The sequence below is a fragment of the Entelurus aequoreus genome, linkage group LG23 (genome assembly GCF_033978785.1).
Source record: "Entelurus aequoreus isolate RoL-2023_Sb linkage group LG23, RoL_Eaeq_v1.1, whole genome shotgun sequence".
Taxonomy (NCBI): domain Eukaryota; kingdom Metazoa; phylum Chordata; class Actinopteri; order Syngnathiformes; family Syngnathidae; genus Entelurus; species Entelurus aequoreus.
The window spans coordinates 31,149,145-31,171,581 of record NC_084753.1 but is presented as its reverse complement, the minus strand read 5'-3'; the positions used below and the strand labels follow the sequence as shown (position 1 = coordinate 31,171,581).

Sequence of the window (22,437 nt, the reverse complement as noted above, 5' to 3'; positions counted from 1 at the left end):
TTTGCGTATGTCTCCCTCTGGTGGACACTATGTGTATGACAGCTGGTTGAAAGACACTTTGCCCACACAGTTGTTTTTTTTAAAAAAAATTGGGGAAAATTATGAATCGATTTAGAATGAGAAAGGATGAATATATGATGAATAAGAATCGCGATTCGGATGTGAATCAATTTCTTTCTGCACCCCTAAGGATGTGAATCTTTGGCACCAAAAGATTCAGTTCGACTCAGATTCTTGGGTTACGATTCGATTAGGAATCAATTCTCGATTCAACACGGTTGTTGATTAAAACCGATTTTCACGGTGTGTGTACTATTATAGTTCTAGGTTACAAAAGCTCCTTCTGGCAAAAAAAAAAAAAAGTTGCTATATTTATGTGTATATATATATATATGTGTGTGTGTGTGTGTGTGTGTGTGTATATATATATGTGTATAAATGTGTGTGGGTGTATATATATATGTGTATATATATATATATATATATATATATATATATATATATATATATATATATATATATATATATACACATGTATATATATATGTGTATATATATATATATATATATATATATATATATATATATATATATATACATATATATGCATGTCGAAAATGGATGGATGATGGATAAATATACGTATGTATATATGTATGTATATACAAATATATGTGTACATATATGTATATATACGTATATATGTAAGTATATAATACATATTTATATGTATGTATATGTACATATGTATAAATGTGTATATATGTATGTATGTGGGTATATATATATATATATATATATATATATATATATATATATATATATATATATATATATATATGTATATATATATATGTATATATATACATATATATATATATGTATATATATACATATATATATGTATATATATACATATATATATATATATATATGTATTTATATTTGTACATATGTACGTATATAAATATATGTACGTAGAAATCAATGTATGTATATACATATGTGTACATATAGGTATATGTATATATACGTATATATGTAAGTATATAAATACATATTTATATGTATGTATATGTATGTATAACTATACCATTGGCGAGTAAGTCTGTATTCTGGACATTGAATATTGTGGAGTGTTTTTTATCTTTTTAAAAATATATATTTTATACAAGTATTTTATATATTTTATTTCTGCTTGTATTTCTTTTATTTCTGTTTTTATCGTTGTATGGTTTCTTTTTCTGTGATATGGATCCCCCTGGGTCTGAAATAAAATGACTACTACTACTATAAATACATATATATATATATATATATATATATATATATATATATATATATATATATATATATATATATATATATATATATATATATATATATATATATATATATATATATATATATATATATATATATATATTGGATGTCCGATTATGGCTTTTTTACCGATATCCAATATTCCGATATTGTCCAACTTTTAATTACCGATACCGATATCAACCGATACCGATACATACAGTCGTGGAATTAACACATTATTATGCCTGATTTGGACAACCAGGTATGGTGAAGATAAGGTCCTTTTAAAAAAAAAAAAATCAAATTAGATAGATAAATTAAAAACATTTTCTTGAATAAAAAAGAAAATAAAACAATATAAAAACAGTTACATAGAAACTAGGAATTAATGAAAATTAGTAAAATTAACTGTTAAAGGTTAGTAGTATTAGTGGACCAGCAGCACGCACATTCACATGTGCTTACGGACTGTATCCCTTGCAGACTGTATTGATATATATTGATATATAATGTAGGAACCAGAATATTAATAACAGAAAGAAACAACCCTTTTGTGTGAATGAGTGTAAATGGGGGAGGGAGGTTTTTTGGGTTGGTGCACTAATTGTAAGTGTATCTTGTGTTTTTTATTTGGATTTAATAAAAAAAAAAATGAAAAAAAAAATGAGACTGATAATAAAAAAAACGATACAGATAATTTCCGATATTACATTTTAAAGCATTTATCATCTCTAATATATATATATATATAAAATGATGAATATGATGATGATAAATGTTGAAAAAGAATCGTGATTGGAATGTGAATTCATTTTGTTGTGCACCCCTACTCCTATGTACTATAATCATTCTCTGTAAAATGTGTATTTTGTATATATATTTGGGTATTTGGAACGCATTAATTTCAATCAATCAATCAATGTTATTTATATAGCCCTAAATCACAAGTGTCTCAATTTGATTTACATCCCATTTGATTTACATCCCATTACATTATAGGAAAAATTTGTAGAATATATTTGAACAACACAACAAAAAAACACACAAATATTTGTGAAAATAAACAGAGCAAAACTGAAAAGTATCGATATTGCCACGCTGGTATCAGTTTGAAACCAAAATTAAAAAAAAAAAAATGGTATCGACAAACCCGATATTTGACACGATACGCCCACCTTGACAAGAGCGAAAGCTGAATTTCTTCTTCTTCAGTCCTGAGTCGAATTTTGCTCAGCAAAACAAAAACGAAACCCGACAAGGTGGATGACAATCACATTTCCCGAGGTCCCTGAAAGCAGCAGCCTAACGTCACATTCCAGGTGTTCGGCCAGCATGGCAAGTGTACCCAGACGCCAACGTGAGTTGAAGCACCCCAGACAGGACGTGACGTCACAGCTCCTAATCCCTAACCTCGACCTAAAGGAAGCGGGAAGGTGATCTTTGCCCCCACTTGCTTCTTTCCTGACCGCTGCACCGTGCTTGTCCTCTTCCGCCCGACGTCTGCACACGGCACGCCACGGAAAGACGACGAGGAAAGACAAAAAGAAAGGTCATTTCACCTGACCAGGTGAGCGTTTTCGCTTTAAAAAACGTCTGTTTTCTGCTTTTTAAAGTAAACACTGGCGTGCCAATCATCCATAATGTTGATAACACGTCAGTAATTAAATATAGTGTTCATTTGCCGCAGGTGTTGTGACTGTCAATGGAGGCAAACGCAAGTCATGTCCTCATTTAATAATTTAATTGATGTTTTATTAACAGTTAATTTACAACAGGTGTTTATCTTTCACTTGTAGTGCATCTAAACTGGTCCTGCTTGATAAGAAACGTGATTAAAAACATTCAAACACTTACTCATATAAAAGTACAAATGTATATCAGACATCGTGTAGGAACATTATAAAACTGCCTCGTCACTTTTGTGCTAGCATGCTAACGTTAGCATGCTAACGCTTTCTACTAGCTAATGTTGTATGTTTAAACCTCAAAATGGTGCCGTCTTAAAGGTATGTTAACTATTCCCATGTCATCCTTGACATGCTAATGTTTTTAGTGTGCTTTTTAGCCAATTTTGTACGTTTAAACCTCAACATCATGGATTTTTGATACTTGGTGCCGTCTTGAAAGTATGCTAACTTATTCTATGCTAACATTTTATGCCAGCATTTTTGCTCATTTCATTCGTATAAACCAACAATTGACGTTAGAGATGTCCGATAATGGCTTTTTTGCCGATATCCGATATTCCGATATTGTTCAACTCTTAATTACCGATTCCGATATCAACCGATACCGATATATACAGTCATGGAATTAACACATTATTATTATTATGCCTAATTTTGTTGTGATGCCCCGCTGGATGCATTAAACAATGTAACAAGGTTTTCCAAAATAAATCAACTCAAGTTATGGAAAAAAATGCCAACATGGCACTGCCATATTTATTATTGAAGTCACAAAGTGCATTGTTTTTTTTTAACATGCCTCAAAACAGCTTGGAATTTGGGACATGCTCTCCCTGAGAGAGCATGAGGAGGTTGAGGTGGGCGGGGTTGAGGTGGGGGCCGGGGGTAGCAGGGGGTGTATATTGTAGCGTCCCAGAAGAGTTAGTGCTGCAAGGGGTTCTGGGTATTTGTTCTGTTGTGTTTATGTTGTGTTACGGTGCGGATGTTCTCCCGAAATGTGTTCGTCATTCTAGTTTGGTGTGGGTTCACATTGTGGCGCATATTTGTAACAGTGTTAAAGTTGTTTATTTGGCCACCCTCAGTGTGACCTGTATGGCTGTTGACCAAGTATGCGTTGCATTCACTTGTGTGTGTGTGTGAAAAGCCGTAGATATTATGTGATTGGGCCGGCACGCAAAGGTACTTCTCCCTACGTCTGTGTACCACTCCGTACAGCTGCGTTTTAAAAAGTCATAAATTGTACTTTTTGAAACCGATACCGATAATTTCCGATACTACATTTTAAAGCATTTATCAGCCGATATTATCAGACATCTCTAATTGACGTATTTTCATACTTGACGCCATATTAGAGGTACAGTTCCTTTTCTTATGTCAACATGCTAACGTTTTATGCTAGCTTTTTAGCTAATTGTGTTTAAACCTTAAATCAGGGGTCCCCAAATCTAGACCCCCAGCGTCAAAAATACAGGAAGTCCCAAGTTAAAAAAACAAAACAAAAAACGTTATTTTTATTAATATTAATTATTTAAATCTGTCATTTCTGATTAATTTTCTACCACTTGTTACTCTGTGTCTCCTAGCCGCTCAGGCAAATCATATTGTCTAAAAATGCATTTTCCCATCGATAACGAAAATCGATTCGAATTCAAATCGCCATTCTCACGAGTATCGATTCTCATTTTTAAAAATCTATTTTTATTTTTTATTTTTAAATTTTTTATTAATCAATCCAACAAAACAATACACAGCAATACCATAACAATGCAATCCAATTCCAAAACCAAACCCGACCCAGCAACACTCAGAACTGCAATAAACAGAGCAATTGAGAGGAGACACAAACACGACACAGAACAAACCAAAAGTAGTGAAACAAAAATGAATATTATCAACAGTATCAATACTATTTACAATTTCAACATAGCACTGATTAAAAATCCCTCATTGACATTGTCATTAGACATTTATAAAAAATAAAAATAAAAGAACAATAGTGTCACAGTGGCTTACACTTGCATCGCAACTCATAAGCTTAACACACTGTGTCCAATATTTTCACAAAGATAAAATAAGTCATATTTTTGGTTCATTTAATAGTTAAAAGAAATTTACATTATTGCAATCAGTTGATAAAACATTGTCCTTTACAATTATAAAAGCTTTTTACAAAAATCTACTACTCTGCTTGCATGTCAGCAGACTGGGGTAGATCCTGCTGAAATCCTATGTATTGAATGAATAGAGAATCCTTTTGAATCGGGAAAAAAATCGTTTTTCAATCGAGAATCGCATTGAATCGAAAAAAATCGATTTTGAATCGAATCGTGACCCCAAGAATCGATATTGAATCGAATCGTGGGACACCCAAAGATTTGCAGCCCTAATGTTTTTAAACCTCAAAATGGTGCCGTCTTAAAGGTATGTTAACTATTCCCATGTCATCCTTGACATGCTAATGTTTTTATTGTGCTGCTTTTTAGCCAATTTTGTACGTTTGAACCTCAACATCATGGATTTTTGATACTTGGTGCCGTCTTGAAAGTATGCTAACATTTTATACCAGCATTTTTGCTCATTTCATTCGTTATAAACCAACAATTGACGTATTTTCATACTAGACGCCATATTAGAGGCACAGTTCCTTTTCTTATGTCGTCATGCTAATGCTACCATGCTAACGTTTTATGCTAGCTTTTTAGCTATTTGTGTATGTTTAAACCTTAAATCATGAATTTTGATACTTGACGCCATCTTGGAAGTATGCCAACTTCTTCTATATTAGCATGCTAATGTCAGCATGCTAACACCTTATGCCAGAATGTTTGCTCATTTCATTCATATAAACCTACAATAATGGATTTTGATACTTGACGCCGTCTTAATATGCTAACTTGTCCAATGTCATCATGCAAACGTTAACATGTTAATGTTTTATGTTTAAACATACTGATACTTAGCGCCATTTTGAACGTATGTTAACTTATTCTATAACAAACGTTAGCATGCTAATGTTTTATGCTAGTTTTCTAATGTTGTATGTCTAAACATAAAAATAATTAATTTTGGTACCTGGCGCTGGTGCCATCTTGGAAGTATGTTAACGTCTTCGATATTAGCATGCTAAGATTACCATGCTAACTTTTTATGCTAGCATTTGCTCGTTTCATTCTTAAAAACCTACAATAAATGGATTTTAAAACTTGATGGCATCTTAGAAGTGAAGTTACTTTTCCAAATGTCATCGTGCTAACGTTATCATGCCAATTTTGAATGTTTAAACTTAAAATTCATAAACTTTGATACTTGACGCCCTCTTAGAAGTATGCTAACTTCTTCTATATTAGCATGCTAATGTAGCGTGCTAACATTTTATGCCAGAATTTGTACTCATTTTATTCGTATAAGCGTACAATTAATGGATTTTGATACTTGACGCCATTTTAGGAATATACAAACTTTTTCCCGATGTCATAATGCAAACGTTAGCATTTAAACCTTTTTCTGCTAGCTTTTTAGCAAATTCTGTACGTTAAAACACAAAAATCCTGAATTTTGATATTTTGTGTCATCTTAGAAGTATGTTAACTTATTTGATATTAGCATGCTAACATTTTATGCCACCATTTGTGCTCATTTAATTCATACAAACCTACAATTAATGGATTTTGATACTTGGCACCATCTGAGAAGTAGAGTTACTTCTCAAAAGTCATCGTGCTAACGTTATCATGCTAACATTTTATGCTAGCTTTTTTGCTAATTCTGTATGTTTAAACATAAAAATCACATATTCTTATAATTGGCGCTATTTTGGAAGTATGCCAATTTATTCTGTATTTGCATGCTAAGATTAGCGCGCTAACATTTTATGCCAGCATTTTTTGATCATATCATTCGTATAAACCTGCAATTAATGGATTTTGATACTTGGGGCCATTTAAAAGTACAGTTCCATCATGCTAAAGTTATCATACTAGCATTTTATGCTAGCTTTTTTGCTAATTCTGTATGTTTAAACATAAAAATCATACATTTTGATACTTGCTGCAATCTTGGAAGTATTCTAGCTTAATTTATGTTAGCATGCTGACATTTTTTTTTTTCATTTCATTCGTTGTGTGTTATTTTTTTCTTGATTTACCATGCTAAAGTTAACATGCTAACGTTTTATGCTTGCATTTTAGTGGAGTTTTATGAGCTGAAATACCTGCCTGGTGTGACTGTGTGGGCGACGTATGTTTCCAGTAATCGTGGAAGTGAAAATTGAGAGAAGAAAAAGGAGTTGTAGATACAAACATCTGCTACCGCCATGTTGTGTGTCAGCAAAAGGTCACCCGGCTGGAGCGCCGCTACTTTGACATTTTCACACCTGGCACTTCCCGTTGACATCCTCCAAGGCGATGAACGCTGACGCGCCGATCCGCGACGACGAAGGCGCCGCTAAAAAGATGGCGGGTGTGTTTGGGACGTTCCGTAAGAGCATCCGTCAGGCAGCGGAGAAGAGCCCGCGCCTGCCTGGACAGAGAGGGTCAAAGGTCAGCGAGTCGGGGTCTGAGCACTCCAAAGCTCCGCCCTCTCCCAGTGAGTAAATCCACGCTTAATAGCAGCATCACCGCTCCACAGATTACTACTCAACAAAAAACAAAATGTCACTCATGTCAGTATTAGCATGCTAATGTTTAAGCCGGTAAGCAGTTTTGCTAACTTCATTCGTTTAAACCCAAAAATCGTGAATTTTGATACCTCGTGCCATCTTACAAGTACGCTAACTTTTCTATTGTCATGCAAACATCATCATGCTAACATTATAATGCTAATGTTATATTCTAGCTTTTTAGCTAATTTTAGTATATTTAAACATAAAAGTCATGGATTTTGATACTTTGCGCCATCTTGGAAGTATGCTAACCTATTCTCTATTAGCTTTATGCCAGCATTTTTGCTCATTTCATTCGTATAAACCAGACCTGGGCATTGTGCGGCCCGCGGGCCGCATCCGGCCCTTTGTACGTCCCTGTCCGGCCCGCGTGAGGCCAATTATAAATTACAAAATAAATTTTAAAAAGCATCTATTTCGAGTGTGCAATACAACGGTGCTGCTTTTGTTTTGAAAAGCGTTATTTGTATTACTTCCGTGTGGACGTATGCTCGTGCGCGCAGCGGCAATCTCAAATTACAAAATAAATTTAAAAAAACATCTTTGTCGTGCGTGCAATACAACTGTGCTGCTTTTATTTTGAAAAGTGTTATATGTGCATATGTCCTGTGAGGGAAGGCGCACAGCGACACTAAAAAGAGAAAAGTTGATGACGAATGGCGTGTTTTCAACAAGACAGACTGCCAAGTAAAGGTAAAGCTGTGTGCTTATTTGTGGTACACACGTTGCTGTGTTTAAAGAATATAGTGTAACGACCTGCTGAAGTAGATGTTGTCTTCTTGAGTTGCGTAAATGAGGAGTGAGGAGACGTGCGTGTGGAAGGAACGAGATATGTTGAGCTGTGTTAGTATAGCTTGCTCAATAAAAGTTTAAAAACAGCGTCAGACTTGATGTGCACTTCTTCTGGACTGTACAATTGGTGTCAGAAGTAAAACTTTGCGCATACTGCACTGTTTGTGTGCTACGTCATCGGGAGGTACGTGCCACGTGAGGAGCTCGCCGCAAAGAGAGAGAGAGAGAGAGCGTTTACAGGTGCAGCCACGCTGCTTGCCACGGGGGGAATTCCGCCCTCAATGAAGACTCCCAGGTTTGATGGCAAGGCGAACTGGGAGGCATTTCATCCCACTTGTGACATCAATTGTAGCGTCCAGAAGAAGTGCACACCAAGTCTGATGCACTTTTTAAACTTTTATTGAGCATGCTATACTAACACAGCTCAACTTATATCGTTCTTTCCAAAAGGAAAACCAATCCTCACTCCTCATTTCCGCAACAGCAACGCTTCTTCCTTCTTCGCCAATCACCTTACAGGCGTGCTACGTTCACAACGTTTTCTTATCTGGTTAAATAAAGGTTCTACAACAAAGAGGATGCAGGATGAAGTGACAGAAATTGACATTTTTGTATTGTAATATACATCAGGAAGTGTTGTGTAAGAAAGTGTTAAAAATAAAACCATCAAAAGCCATCTGCTTTTGTATAAAGATAAGTTAGGTTAAATGAAAATATTATTATTATTATTATTATCTATCTTACGGTATATCAAAAATAATTTGAGCAAAATTTAATTGAAATATTGTCAGTGTGGCCCTCCAGCAGTGCTCGGGTTGCTCATGCGGCCCCCGGTAAAAATTAATTGCCCACCCCTGGTATAAACGAACAATCATTGTATTTGGATACTTGACGCAATCTTAGGAGTACAGTTACTTTTCCTATGTCATCATGCTTACGTTTTATGCTATCTTTTCAGCTAATTGTGTTTGTTTATACCCAAAATTCATGAATTTGAGTACGTTTTTTTTATTAGCATGTTGACATTAGCATGCTAACATTTTATGCCAGTATTTTGCTCATTTCATTCATATAAGCCAACAATTAGTTGATTTTGATACTTCGCGACATCTTTGGAGTAGTTACCGTATTTTCCGCACTATAAGGCGCACCTAAAAACCTCCAATTTTCTCAAAATCTGACAGTGCGCCTTATAATCCGGTGCGCCCTTATATATGGACCAATATTGAGCCACAACAGGTCTCGCAACCCCAGCCTCTACTGTAGCGTCTATTCTATGCGCCTTATAATGCGGTGCGCCTTATATATGAACTAAGTTTTAAAATAGGCCATTAATTGAAGGTGCGCCTTATAATCCGGTGCGTCTTATAGTGCGGAAATTACGGTACTCTTCCTATGTCATAATGCTAACATTAAAATGCTAACATTTTATGCTAGGTTTTTGGCAAATTTTGTATGTGTCGACATGAATATCATGAGTTTTCATTCTTGGCGCCATCTTGTATGCCAACTTAACTAAAATAGTTTGGTTTTTGGATCAATTAAAAAAAAAATCAATTTAGAATCACAATGATTTGCAATTCGGATGTGAATCGATTTTTTTGGTGCACCCCTACTATGATGTGGCAAACGTTTGTCATGAGTCCACTACTTTTGTCTCGCGCCAGGTGTCACATCTCCTCTGAGGAGCGTGGCGGCGCTCTTCCAGGCGAAAGACGAGGACGGCGAGAAAGGAGGAGCCATGATGCGTTCAAAGACAGGTGTGCACAAACGTCTCGTGGAAAGGGATGAACGCCTCCAAACGTTTCTAAGCATTCCCTCTCCCCAGATCCCAACATGGCCACTCTCTTGAAGAAGGGAGCGTCCATCCGCCGCAGCCTGAGGTTTGTCTCCAGGAAGGACAAGAAGCAGGAGGCCTCCCTCGCCGTCCAGGAGGGGTCGTCGAAGGAGGAGGAGGAGGTAGCGGAGGAGGCGGCGTGGGAGGAGGTGGAAGAGACTTACATGCTGCCTGAGTTACCTCACACGCCTCTGTCAGGTAACGTGGCCTTGCTTCAGCAGCCATATTGGAAGATGTTGCATTCATGCTGTAGGAAATATCAGTTTAGGACCGGTTCACTTTCTAAAAGCCTTTAAGTAGCTGACTCGGGATCAAAACCTGTTTGTTCCAATGACACGTCGCCCCACAGCCTTGTGGGCACCCCTCCCCTCTCCTGTTGTTATCTCTCTGTTTTGTCAACATTCATCTTCGCTTGCTTTCACTTTACCTTAACACGCTTTGACTCTCATGTTTATGTCTAAAGAAAACAAGCCGGACTGGTGTTGCTTTCAAAGACCATGTGTTTGTCAGTTAGTTGATGACTCGGTTTTAATGGTGATTAGCTTAAAGCATCTTGTGCAAAGCTGGATAGCCAGGTACTGTAACTTCTAAATGTCCTCCAATAAGCGCACAAGGTTGGTCTTTTCATCTACTTTAGTCATTCACAAAGGGTAAACATGGCAGGCTACTAGGAGCTGGCAGCTTCACAACAGCCAGGGACACACTAGCACACGATCTAGATAGGTACTGAATTTTCAGACTACAAAAATGGACCGTATTGTGCGCCTAATGCACATATAAATTCTAGTTGTGCTTACCGACCTCGAAGCAATTTTATTTGGTGTAATGGTGAGTGTGACCAATAGATGGCAGTAACACAAAATATATACTGTATGTAATGTAGTAACATTCATATTAACATCTCCTATATACATGATGTAACTATATATGCAATGTAGTAACATTCATAATAACATGTAATATATATACATGATGTAACTATATGTAATGTAGTAACATTCATAATATGTAATATATATACATGATGTAACTATATGTAATGTAGTAGCATTCATAATAACATGTAATATATATACATGATGTAACTATATGTAATGTAGTAACATTCATAATATGTAATATATATACATGATGTAACTATATGTAATGTAGTAGCATTCATAACATGTAATATATATACATGACGTAACTATATATATAATGTAGTAACATTCATAATAACATGTAATATATATATACATGACGTAACCATGTAATGTAGTAACATTCATAACATGTAATATATATACATGACGTAACTATATGTAATGTAGTAACATTCATAAAATGTAATATGTATACATGATGTATCTATATATGTACTGTAGTAACAGTCATAATATCATGTAATATATATACATGATGTAACTATATGTAATGTAGTAACATTCATAATAACATGTCATATATATATATATGATGTAACTATATATGTAATGTAGTAACATTCATAATAACATGTAATATATATACAAGATGTAACTATATGTAATGTAGTAACATTCATAACATGTCATATATATATATGATGTAACTATATATGTAATGTAGTAACATTCATAATAACGTGAAATATATATACATGATGTACCTATATGCAATGTAGTAACATTCATAATAACGTGAAATATATATACATGATGTAACTATATGCAATGTAGTAACATTCATAATAACATGTAATATATATACATGATGTAACTATATGTAATGTAGTAACATTCATAACATGTAATATATATATATATATATATATATACATGATGTAAGTACTGTACGTGTGGATTGCAAATTGACACCTGTTCATTAAATGACTCTAGCAAGTACCCGTAAGCAAGCAACACCAAAGCTTTGATGTTTCATTGAGAATATAGAACATTACACACGGCGCTAAAAAATCGGTAAACATTTTTTAGAACGACTTTGGTAAGCTACAAAGCCGCACCGCTACCATAGTCAGACGTACTGTGCTTCAACACATGGTATTATTATGGTGTGTGTAAGGACCCCAAAATGGCACCTATGGCTTTGCATGTTCTAGGTAATATATAGTCTAGGTATGGGATTAGCTCCACCCCCGCGATACCGATCGAGACAAGCGGTAGAAAATGGATGGATGACTTGATATAGGTTATCTATAATATCAAATATTACAGACAGGAAGTAGCACACGAACATTACTGAGGTTTTTGAAGCTCCTTGGCGCAGTTGGCACGTGCACTGTGATGTTTCTCTGCGTGTGCAGTGATGCAGATTAACAAGCTGATTGAGATGGAGGTCCTGGAGGAGGCCCACCTCAACCTGCTGGCCCTGCGCCTGGAGTTCCGGCAGGAATGGCAGCGCAGCGGCCAGGACTCGCCCATGGAGCTGGCCAAGAAGGAGAAGGACCTGAGCATCCTCTACTCGGACCTGCGCCGCAAGATCGCCTCCATCGTGCGCACCTCCGTCTCCCTGCCCTCCAGGAACAAGGGCCTCCTGGTCCACGTGGCCCGCATAGTCCAGGAGGAGGACAAGCGGGCTCAGGAGCCCGGGGGTCTCCAAGGGAGCTGGATGGAGGCCTGGAGGGAGGCGGTGGGGGAGGGGGTTAGGGACAAAGTGGAGAGCGTGCACCTGGAGCAGAGTCACTTGAACGCCTCGTGGCTGGCCGTGCACCTGGGGCTGCTGGGCAAGGCCGTGGTGGAGGACCTGGAGACCGTGAAGAGGGACATCCGCTGGTCCTACCCCCGCAGCTTCAAGGTCTTCAGCACCTACGTGGAGCGCTACCACGCCGCCATCAAGCAGCACCTCAACAAGCTGCTGCAGCAGTCCACGCACCTCAAGGACCTCTACGCTCTGCTGGACTGGATCGTCCACCGCTACCACAGGTCAGTGAACGCACCATCACATTCTGCCTTTCCAAAGATAACATTGTCTTGACAACTGGACTTGTTCATGCTGAGAGCTCAGTTTGGTCAAACAAGGGTCTTATTGCTAGAAAACCACCACATATGCACAGTGTAAAGACTCCAGTATGAAACTTGAACTCAGCCAGTCGGAATGTGGGAAGCGTTTCAAGAAGAAGAAACTTTTATTGACGGCATTCCTGGGATCAGGCCTCCTTCCCTCCAAACTTGGAACATCATTTGGAAAAAGAGAAAGGCGAAATAAAACGTACAAAATAGATTCCTACGGATCATTGCACAAAGTTTATGGACAAGTCAAGTCTTGAATGTTCCCCCTGGTGCAAAAGTGCCTTTGTAATGACCTTCTAACAGCAACCGAGCGAGAGAAAAATCACATCCCTCACATGCTAGCTCTTACTGAAGAAAAAAGCTTTGTAAAAACTAAAAATACAGGCTTCACCACACATCCTAAAATAAAGCTCCACCAGCTATCCATCAGGCTCCAGATGTTGGAGCTGTAAGTTCAATCATGTGGTTGTTCTTCGGGCTAACCTAGCATGATGTTAAAGTGAAATGTTAGCATGTAGCTCACATAGCTAGGTTACCGTCAACGTGTGAATGTGGAGTGAATAAAATGATGGGTTCTCGGTTCTCTCTGTAAAAGCACTTTAGATGTCCAGAAAAGTGCTGTATACATTCAATCCATTATAATAATAATAATAATAATAATAATTACAATACGAAGGTCCTGGGTTCGATCCTGCCCTCGGGATCTTTCTGTGTAGAGTTTGCATGTTCTCCCCGTGACTGCGTGGGTTCTCTCCGGGTACTCCGGCTTCCTCCCACCTCCAAAGACATGCACCTGGGGATAGGTTGATTGGCAACACTAAATTGTTGGCAACACTAAATTGGCCCTAGTGTTTGAATGTGAGGTTGAATGTTGTCTGTCTATCTGTGTTGGCCCTGTGATGAGGTGGCGACTTGTCCAGGGTGTACCCCGCCTTGCGCCCGAATGCAGCTGAGATAGGCTCCAGCGACCCCGAACGGGACAAGCAGTATAAAATGGATGGATGGATTATTATTATTATTATTATTATTATGAGGACCCGAGCAGTGGCGCATGAAACAATTACTCAATTTCACATGTTCAGATCTTGATCTTAATTGCTGCAAATATTATTGATTGATTATTATCATTTATTTTTTAGTAATTTTTTTATTTTTGCCCGAGCACCAAAGCAAGCCCCGCAGGGGCGATGAAGAGCACCATAATGGCCCCGTTGAAATTGCTGTTTGTTCTTCTATACGTTTGGACACCTTTTTGAGACCATTAACATGCACGAAAATGGCAAAACACTATATTGTGGGTCCAGAAATGTTTTGGTGGTGGGTCAGGGTATCGGGAAGGAGGTGACCGCAAGCGTCATGCGTTCCGGCAACAGAGGCGAGGGCCTGTTCAATAAGCCCTCACATTCCTGTGCAAGTTTGTGGGAATTCATGACCCACGTGGTCACGTCCTTCCCAATGCTCTGACCCACCTTCAAAAAATTCAGAAAGATCTGAGCATCTGGAAGGAAGTTACCACTGTTAGTTTTTCACCAAAAGGGGGCGACCTTAGCGTCAATATCAAGGTCTTAGTCATGATCAGTTCCCAACCTTAGAGTCTTATGTCAGTTTGGAAGGCGATCTGATCATTTAAAGTCAAGTAATGACAGTTTGATGGTTGATGGCGAGGAGCAGTTTTTTCTGTCAGGATCCGCCCACTACGGAAGGGTAGGAATAGGTACTGACCCATCCAGGACTTAAACATCACCACCATTTGAACCAATTATGATTAAGATCTGAATTTGCGGAGCCGAGTCACAAATGTTTTTGTCTTTAGATAAATATTTGGCGCCATGCCACGCCCACATCTTATAGCTGAGGCCAAAGGTCGGCAACCCAAAATGTTGAAAGTCATATTTGCCCAATAAAACAAAAATTGAAAACCTTATTTAAGTCTTATAATAAAGGCAACACATGTTGTAAGTGTTTATATTAGCTTAAATAGCATGTTAGCATTGATTAACTTGCACACAAGTCAATAATGTCAACAAAGCTCACTTTTGTGCATTCAAGCACAGTATAAAACGTTTAGTGGACAAAATGAGACAAAGGAGTGGCATAAAAAAGGCAGCGTCGGAGAGAGTTGTACATGTAAACAAACTGTTGCATTACAGTTCACGCAACTACGGTGAGTTCAAGGGCCGTGGAAATTAGTAGGACAAATTGGCGCTCGCCAAATACTCAGTGAAACATTAACACAAACATATTTATACAGTATATGTAGAATATATTTATATTATTTATTTATTGTATATTATATATATATATATTATATTATATTATTATTATTATTATTGTTATTGTCAATTGTGAGCGAACTGTGGTGCTGAATTTCCCCCAGGGATCAATAAAGTACTTTCTATTCTATTCATATTTAAATTATATTTTTTTCGAAATCTTTTTTAAATTTTCATACATTTTTGATGAAGCTTGTTGCCAACCCCCAGCCTAGGCAAAAGTCCTTCGTAATTTATCTTCGCCCATCTGTCTTTTGGTCAAAGTCCTTAGGAGTTAAAGTACAACTACTGTTTTTGGGCGACAGAAACCAAGATGGCCCACTTCCTGTTTGTTTTCAAATATGGGTTCTTGAGAGTTTTACGTCTGTCTTGTCATGATAGACGTCTCCAATGATTTCTTTTTTTTTGGACGATACGTCAAACTGGTGGAAAGGGCTAACATTTTTTTTACTTTTAAAGGAGGTGCTGGATACAAATTTTGACATTTTGTGTTTTGAGACCCCGAAAATATATATTTTTTTGGCGGACCGGACACGCTTGCAAAAATTGGTGACTTCTTCATTTTAATTCCTTCCAAAATACAATAGGAGAGGGAGAATAATGATCAACTAAGCCATTCTAATAGAGTGCTCATATTGAGAGGCATGATACATGGACGTCACAATGGCAGCAGGACAAAGCAATATAATAACCGTTGTATCCCTAGTCATGAATTTCAACACGCTTCCTCTAAACCAGTGGTTCTTAACCTGGGTTCGATCGAACCCTAGGGATTCGGTGAGTCGGCTTCAGGGGTTCGGCGGAGCCTCCGCCGCGTAGGTCAAGACCACACTTGCCAACCCTCCTGATTTTCCGGGGAGACTCCCAAATTTCAGTGCCCCTCCCGAAAATCTCCCAGGGCGACCATTCTCCCGAATCTCTCCCGATTTCCACCCATACAACAATATTGGGGGCGTGCCTTAATATTCTGTAGAGTCCGCTTTTCCTCCATACAAGCACCGGCCCAGTCGCATAATATATGCGGCTTTTACACACACAAGTGAATGCAAGGCATACTTGGTCAACAGCCATACAGGTCACACTGAAGGTGACCGTATAAACAACTTTAACACTGTTACAAATATGCGCCACACTGTGAACCCACACCAAAAAAGAATGACAAACACATTTCGGGAGAACATCCGCACCGTAACAACATAAACACAACAGAACAAATACCCAGAACCCCTTGCAGCACTAACTCTTCCGGGACGCTACAATATACACCCCCCTTTTCACTAAAGAAGGGTTCGGTGAATGCGCATATGAAACTGGTGGGGTTCGGTACTTCCAACAAGGTTAAGAACCACTGCTCTAAACTCTTGTCACACTGATTTCAAAACATGAACAAATGTAGTGGGATAGTCATACATGGAAGCTGTATATTGTGTGTCCTTTGCCAGCGAGAGGATCATGGGAAGTCCCGCCCTCCAGCCTGACATGACAGAGGAAAAGGAGAATCTGCAACTGGACGAGGACTTCCTGCTGCAGCTGAGAGAGAAGTTCTGCATCACAGTGAAGGTGACGTCTGACTTCTGCTAAGAGGGTGCAGTCACGGCAACGCAGTAGCCTTATTTTGTGTTTTGTTTCATATTTTTGTGTGTGTGTATATTTACGTGTGTGTGTGTGTATACTGTATGTACAGTATATATGTGTGTGTGTATATACAGTATATATATGTATTTGTTAGGGCTGTAACGGTACGTGTATTTGTATTGAACCGTTTCGGTACGGGGGTTTCGGTTCGGAGGTGTACCGAACAAGTTTCCACACAGACATATTAGGTAGCGCACTGCACGTTGTGTAAACAATGCATACCGAGGCACAACACACGGCATGCTAGCAACGATTGGGCTAGGATAGACTGACCATACGTCCTCTTTTCGCCGGACATGTCCTCTTTTGCGGGGCTGTCCGAGCGGAGTTTCTTAAATGCCTCAAATGTCCGGCATTTTGAGTTAGGGTTGCGTGTATTTTCAATGTACGTCCCGGGTTAAGAAGGGGTTAAAAACAAAACAAATTGAGCGCGCAGCAGCATTGGTGAGGGAGGGGCAGAGACAGAGAGAGCGAGAGAGTTATGATAAACGCGCATGCGTCGCCAGGCTCTGCTTTTTATCCATAGATTTATCAGGTTTAATTTTTTATTATCTATAGCAGGAGTGTCAAAAGTGTGCCCCGGAGGCCATTTGCGGCCCACAGCTAATGTTTTAAAGGCCCACGGCACATTCTAAAAATACTGTTAAAATAAAAAAAAACATAACGAAAGTGAAATAAAAAAGCTTAAAGGTTAAATGTAATTTAGAAAAAGTTGCATTGTTGACTAATAAAACAAAGCTGGTTTTTTTTCTTTCAAACTGTCCTTGCTCAAAACATAATATTAAATCAAAATCAATGTTATTATGAATTATTGACCTACCCAAGGTTCCGATTACTTCACATCAAATATTCCACTAAAAAAAATATTTTTGGTGGAAGATTTTGCAAATTTGGTAAATAAATAACCCAAAAATGTACATTTTGTTGTTTTCTTACTGTACCGAAAATGAACCGAACCGTGACCTCTAAACCGAGGTACGTACCGAACCGACGTTTTTGTGTGCCGCTACACCCCTAGTATTTGTATATATGTATTGTTGCGTTTGACCAGATGTTCCTCCAAGTGGGATGTAAAACGCTGGTCAGTCCCAAGTTCCTTAGATGACATATAAACTGAACTCAAAGGTACCACTAAGCACAGTATAGGTATTTTGTAATTTATTGTCAAATATTTGAGAATAGAGACCAGCCTCGAACAACACATACAAATGCGTAGCCCAAGTTGATCTGGCATTCCAAAGGAAAAAGCAACTCTTTTCACACAAAGAAAGCCCCCATCTCTCCCCCCCCCCCTCCTCTCAACACTGATAAGAAGAGAGACTTGGGGGTTGTGTTCACATTCCTGATGGTTTACGACCCTGTCTAAACAGGCAATCTGAAGACAAAGAGAAACTGGTATATAGAGTATACATGGAAAAATATGAGCTGATTCAAACATGATTATGAAAAAAGAAATAACTCTTAAACATATGCATTATCCACAGTATGTATATGGGTGAGTATGTATATATGCATGTATGTGTATATGCATGTACATATGTACGAATAAATGTATATTAGTTTTTTTTTTTAGAATACCAGTCTTTTATTATATGCCTGTGTCTTTTCCTCATTTGGCGACATTCTCTGTCCACGATGACGTGGCGAACTGAACTTTAAGTTGTTCTTTAGCCCCTATGGAGGCACTAAAACTGTTTTTGTTTTTACCTCGATAAAGGAGGACATGAGAGCTTTTATGATTCGCCTCATTGAGCTCGAAAACGAGGAAATGTGGACGGCCAGGAAGCGCCCCGACAGAGAGGAGGACTTCCTCAACTCGCACTTCCACATGGACATCTGGACGGTGAGACGCACTAACGTCAGCCTTTGGGAAAGGAGCGTAGTGTTGACTTTGTGGGCGCGCTCGTTGGTAATTGGTGGACAAAGAAATATGACTTCAAATCTTATTTCATGTTGACCTTATTTGTAGGACACTTGGGGATGTTCAGATGTGACTCCATTATTTTTAATCAATGACTTCGCGACCCCAAACGGGACAAGCGGTAGAAAATGGATGGATGGATGGACTTCCTGTGGAGACAATTGTTTCCAAAAATAAACACATCAAGGGTTCACGCCACTGAACTTCTTTTTACACCTGCATGAGTGGTGGAATGTGTTGAGACTTTAATCACAGTTTAATCTAGCTAGCAACTGATCATTTCTAATGGGGATTTTTTTTCTGGAACCGATAAAGTTCTACCTTAGAGGCCCCCCCACCCTCATATTGTCCATATCTCCCCAAATCAACATGTTTGCTCATTATAGTTCTTAAGTCGTTATGTTATTAATGTCTAATTGTGTTCTTAATCATAACTAGAACCCCGTTTTGGTCTATTATAATTTAAGTTAACGTTTTATCATGTTATTAATGTCTAATTGTGTTCTTAATCATAACTAGAACCCCGTTTTGGTCTATTATAATTTAAGTTAACGTTTTATCGTGTTAATGTGTAATTAATGTGTCAATCATATATAGGACGTCAATCATATATTCGTCTGTGCTGTTAAGGTTTTTAAGTTACTAACATTTTATGGTATTAATGTGTAGTTAAAGCGTTATTATTCACGACGACACCTCAAACGGGACAAGCGGTAGAAAATGGATGGATGGATGGACTTCCTGTGTGGACAATTGTTTCCAAAAAATAAACACGTCAAGGGTTAACGCCACTGAACTTCTTTTTACACCTGCATGAGTGGTGGAATGTGTTGAAATGTGACTTTAATCACAGTTTAATCTAGCTAATGGGGATTTTTTTTCTGGAACAGAAAGTTCTACCTTAGAGGCCCCCCCACCCTCATATTGTCCAAATCTCCCCAAACCATTCCCAAATGCTTGTGCTGTAAACATGTTTGCTCATTATAGTTCTTAAGTTATTAGTGTTTTATGTTATTAATGTCTAATTGTGTTATTAAACATGACTAGAACCACGTTTTGGTCTATTATAATTTTCCAAGTTAACGTTTTATTTTATTTTTTTCATTTATTTATTTATTTCAGGCAATGACATCAAAAAATAATAATACAATTTTTTTTGAAAAGTACAAAATTTGATAAAACATAATATAAATTAATATAGTGCAAAAGGTAATGTATAGTATGTAATGCATGATTGTCCAGTTTTGCCTGCAAGGGAGTGGGAAGAAGATAATTTATTTAATCCCACCCCCAGTTCTCCATTCAGTGATTATTCACACGAGTTTCACTGTTACTTTGTTCAAGGATTATAATACAAATGTTGTATCATAGTGGCATTACCACAGGTAACAATAATTATTACACTGTAACAATAATTGTTATCAACAATGTAGGAATAATGAATATACCAACAATGGTAATAGACAACATAGCAATAATGGTAAGGAAACATTGAGCACATTATAACACTTTGAGACAGAGTACAACAGCAGGTCAATCACTCAATCAATCAATGTTTATTTATATAGCCCTAAATCACAAGTGTCTCAAAGGGCTGTCAAATTAAAGACCCTCATCTCTATATTTGAACCAGTCCCCATGTTTGTATAATAGTTTAAATCGATTAATAGTTGTTTAGTAGTAGTTATTGTGTTATTAACATGTAATTAATGTGTCAATCATATATTCGTCTGTGCTGTTAAGGTTTTTAAGTTACTAACATTTTATGGTATTAATGTGTAGTTAACGCATTATTATTCACGACACCCTCAACTCTGTCAAATTGTCCCCAAACTGGTCCCATTCATTTGTGCTGCAAGTTTTTTCAAGTTATTAACGAGTTGTGATTCATAACCAGCGCCGTAAAACGTTAACTTTTATTTTTTGTTCAAATGTCATTTTTAAATAATTATAAACAAGCTACAAAAATGGTCTTGTTACTTGGTTTTAAAATGATTAACGAATTATGATTTATAACCAGCTGCATAAAACGTTAATAACTTAAAAAACGTGCAATACAAAGGCTCCATGGGTTCATGTTGTGCTGTGGCCGGTGCAGTGCGCCAATAAGTCCACTAGATAGCAGCAATGAGACGCTGACATGTGCTTTTTTTGTGTGAACAGAAAGTGAAAGGGACCGTCGTCAACGCCCGACGCATCGACGCTCAACTGGAATGCAAAGTAATCACCTCCTGTCTGCAAGAGTTACGTGATTTCCCAATGAGGTACTTTCCCTTATGTGACCAATAAACACAGACTTTGAAAACCTGTTCCCATAGTAAAAGGGGAAGATAAACGGTATTCACAATCAAAGGGGAAGCACGTCTTCCCGGTTGGGAAACATGACACCAAAAGAAGAAGACGACCAATTTGTGTCCATTTTTGTTCTGTGCAGGTTTTATGCTGCCTTCCAACTTCACTGCTCGCCCCTGCGTCCTCAGTCGCTGTGGAGCGAGTACAACATCACCTACATCAACGGCTTCACCGCCTTACTGTAAGTCACATGACCTGCAGCACGCCCTTATAAGGACATGCATTACACCAACACTTCTGAGTGTGTGGGTGATATGGCAGTGCCATCTGGAACCTCTCAAGAGGCTTTCTTTTGATGCCTGACATGCACGTCAGCAATCTGAGCTGTGATTGGCCGTTGCTTTAAAGTGGAAGTGAAAGTGTTCCTCAAGGCAGTGCAGCTGCTTTCCAAAGGGTTGACTGCGGGGGCGTTCATGTTCCCTCGTTGGCACGAGATTTCTATAGAGGCCCTTCCCAACCCCTTAACACATTCTTTTTCATACTTTATTTACTGTGCATCCATAAAGTATTCACAGCGCTTCACTTATTCCAGTTTTTGTATTGTTACAGCCTTATTCCTTATTCCTTGTCCTCAAAATTAATACACAATACCCCATAATGACAATGAAAAGTTCTCTTTTTTTTTTATAGTTTCCAAATTTATCAAAAATGAACAACTAAAAAATGACAATGCCATGCATCATGTTTGGAGGAAATCAGGCACCGCTCATCACCAGGCCAATATCATCCCTACAGTGAAGTATGGTGGTGGCAGCCTCATGCTGTGGGGATAGTGTTCAGTGGCAGGAACTGGGTGACTAGTCAGGATAGAAAGAGGAATGCAGCAATGTACAGAGACATCCTGGATGAAAACCAATGCATCCCATCCAAAGTCCCTAAGAGGAGTTTGTTAAAAATATCACCCTTTTTTTCGTCGAAAAATGGCCAAAAATCATTGGAGCAAAGTTTGGCGCCATGCCACGCCCACATCTTATGGTGAAGGAA

General features: G+C 37.9%; 1 protein-coding gene across 8 annotated transcripts in view; it reads left to right on the top strand.

The window, feature by feature from the left end:
• The first annotated feature begins 2,656 nt into the window (after positions 1 to 2,656).
• The window catches only part of LOC133640538 (exocyst complex component 3-like protein 4), a 39,414-nt gene continuing 19,633 nt past the window's right edge, over positions 2,657 to 22,437 (top strand). For 4 of the 8 annotated variants that reach the window (XM_062034009.1, XM_062034004.1, XM_062034011.1 and 1 more), the window contains exons 1-9: positions 2,657 to 2,872; positions 7,181 to 7,577; positions 10,113 to 10,205; positions 10,274 to 10,480; positions 12,567 to 13,185; positions 16,988 to 17,105; positions 18,898 to 19,023; positions 21,265 to 21,365; positions 21,536 to 21,634. In XM_062034009.1, coding sequence (XP_061889993.1) covers positions 7,397 to 7,577; positions 10,113 to 10,205; positions 10,274 to 10,480; positions 12,567 to 13,185; positions 16,988 to 17,105; positions 18,898 to 19,023; positions 21,265 to 21,365; positions 21,536 to 21,634 — 1,544 coding nt within the window. In that variant the 5' untranslated portion in view covers positions 2,657 to 2,872; positions 7,181 to 7,396. The remainder of the gene's footprint in view (positions 2,873 to 7,180; positions 7,578 to 10,112; positions 10,206 to 10,273; positions 10,481 to 12,566; positions 13,186 to 16,987; positions 17,106 to 18,897; positions 19,024 to 21,264; positions 21,366 to 21,535; positions 21,635 to 22,437) is intronic. The other 4 variants (XM_062034007.1, XM_062034006.1, XM_062034005.1 and 1 more) reach the window with 4 other exon arrangements.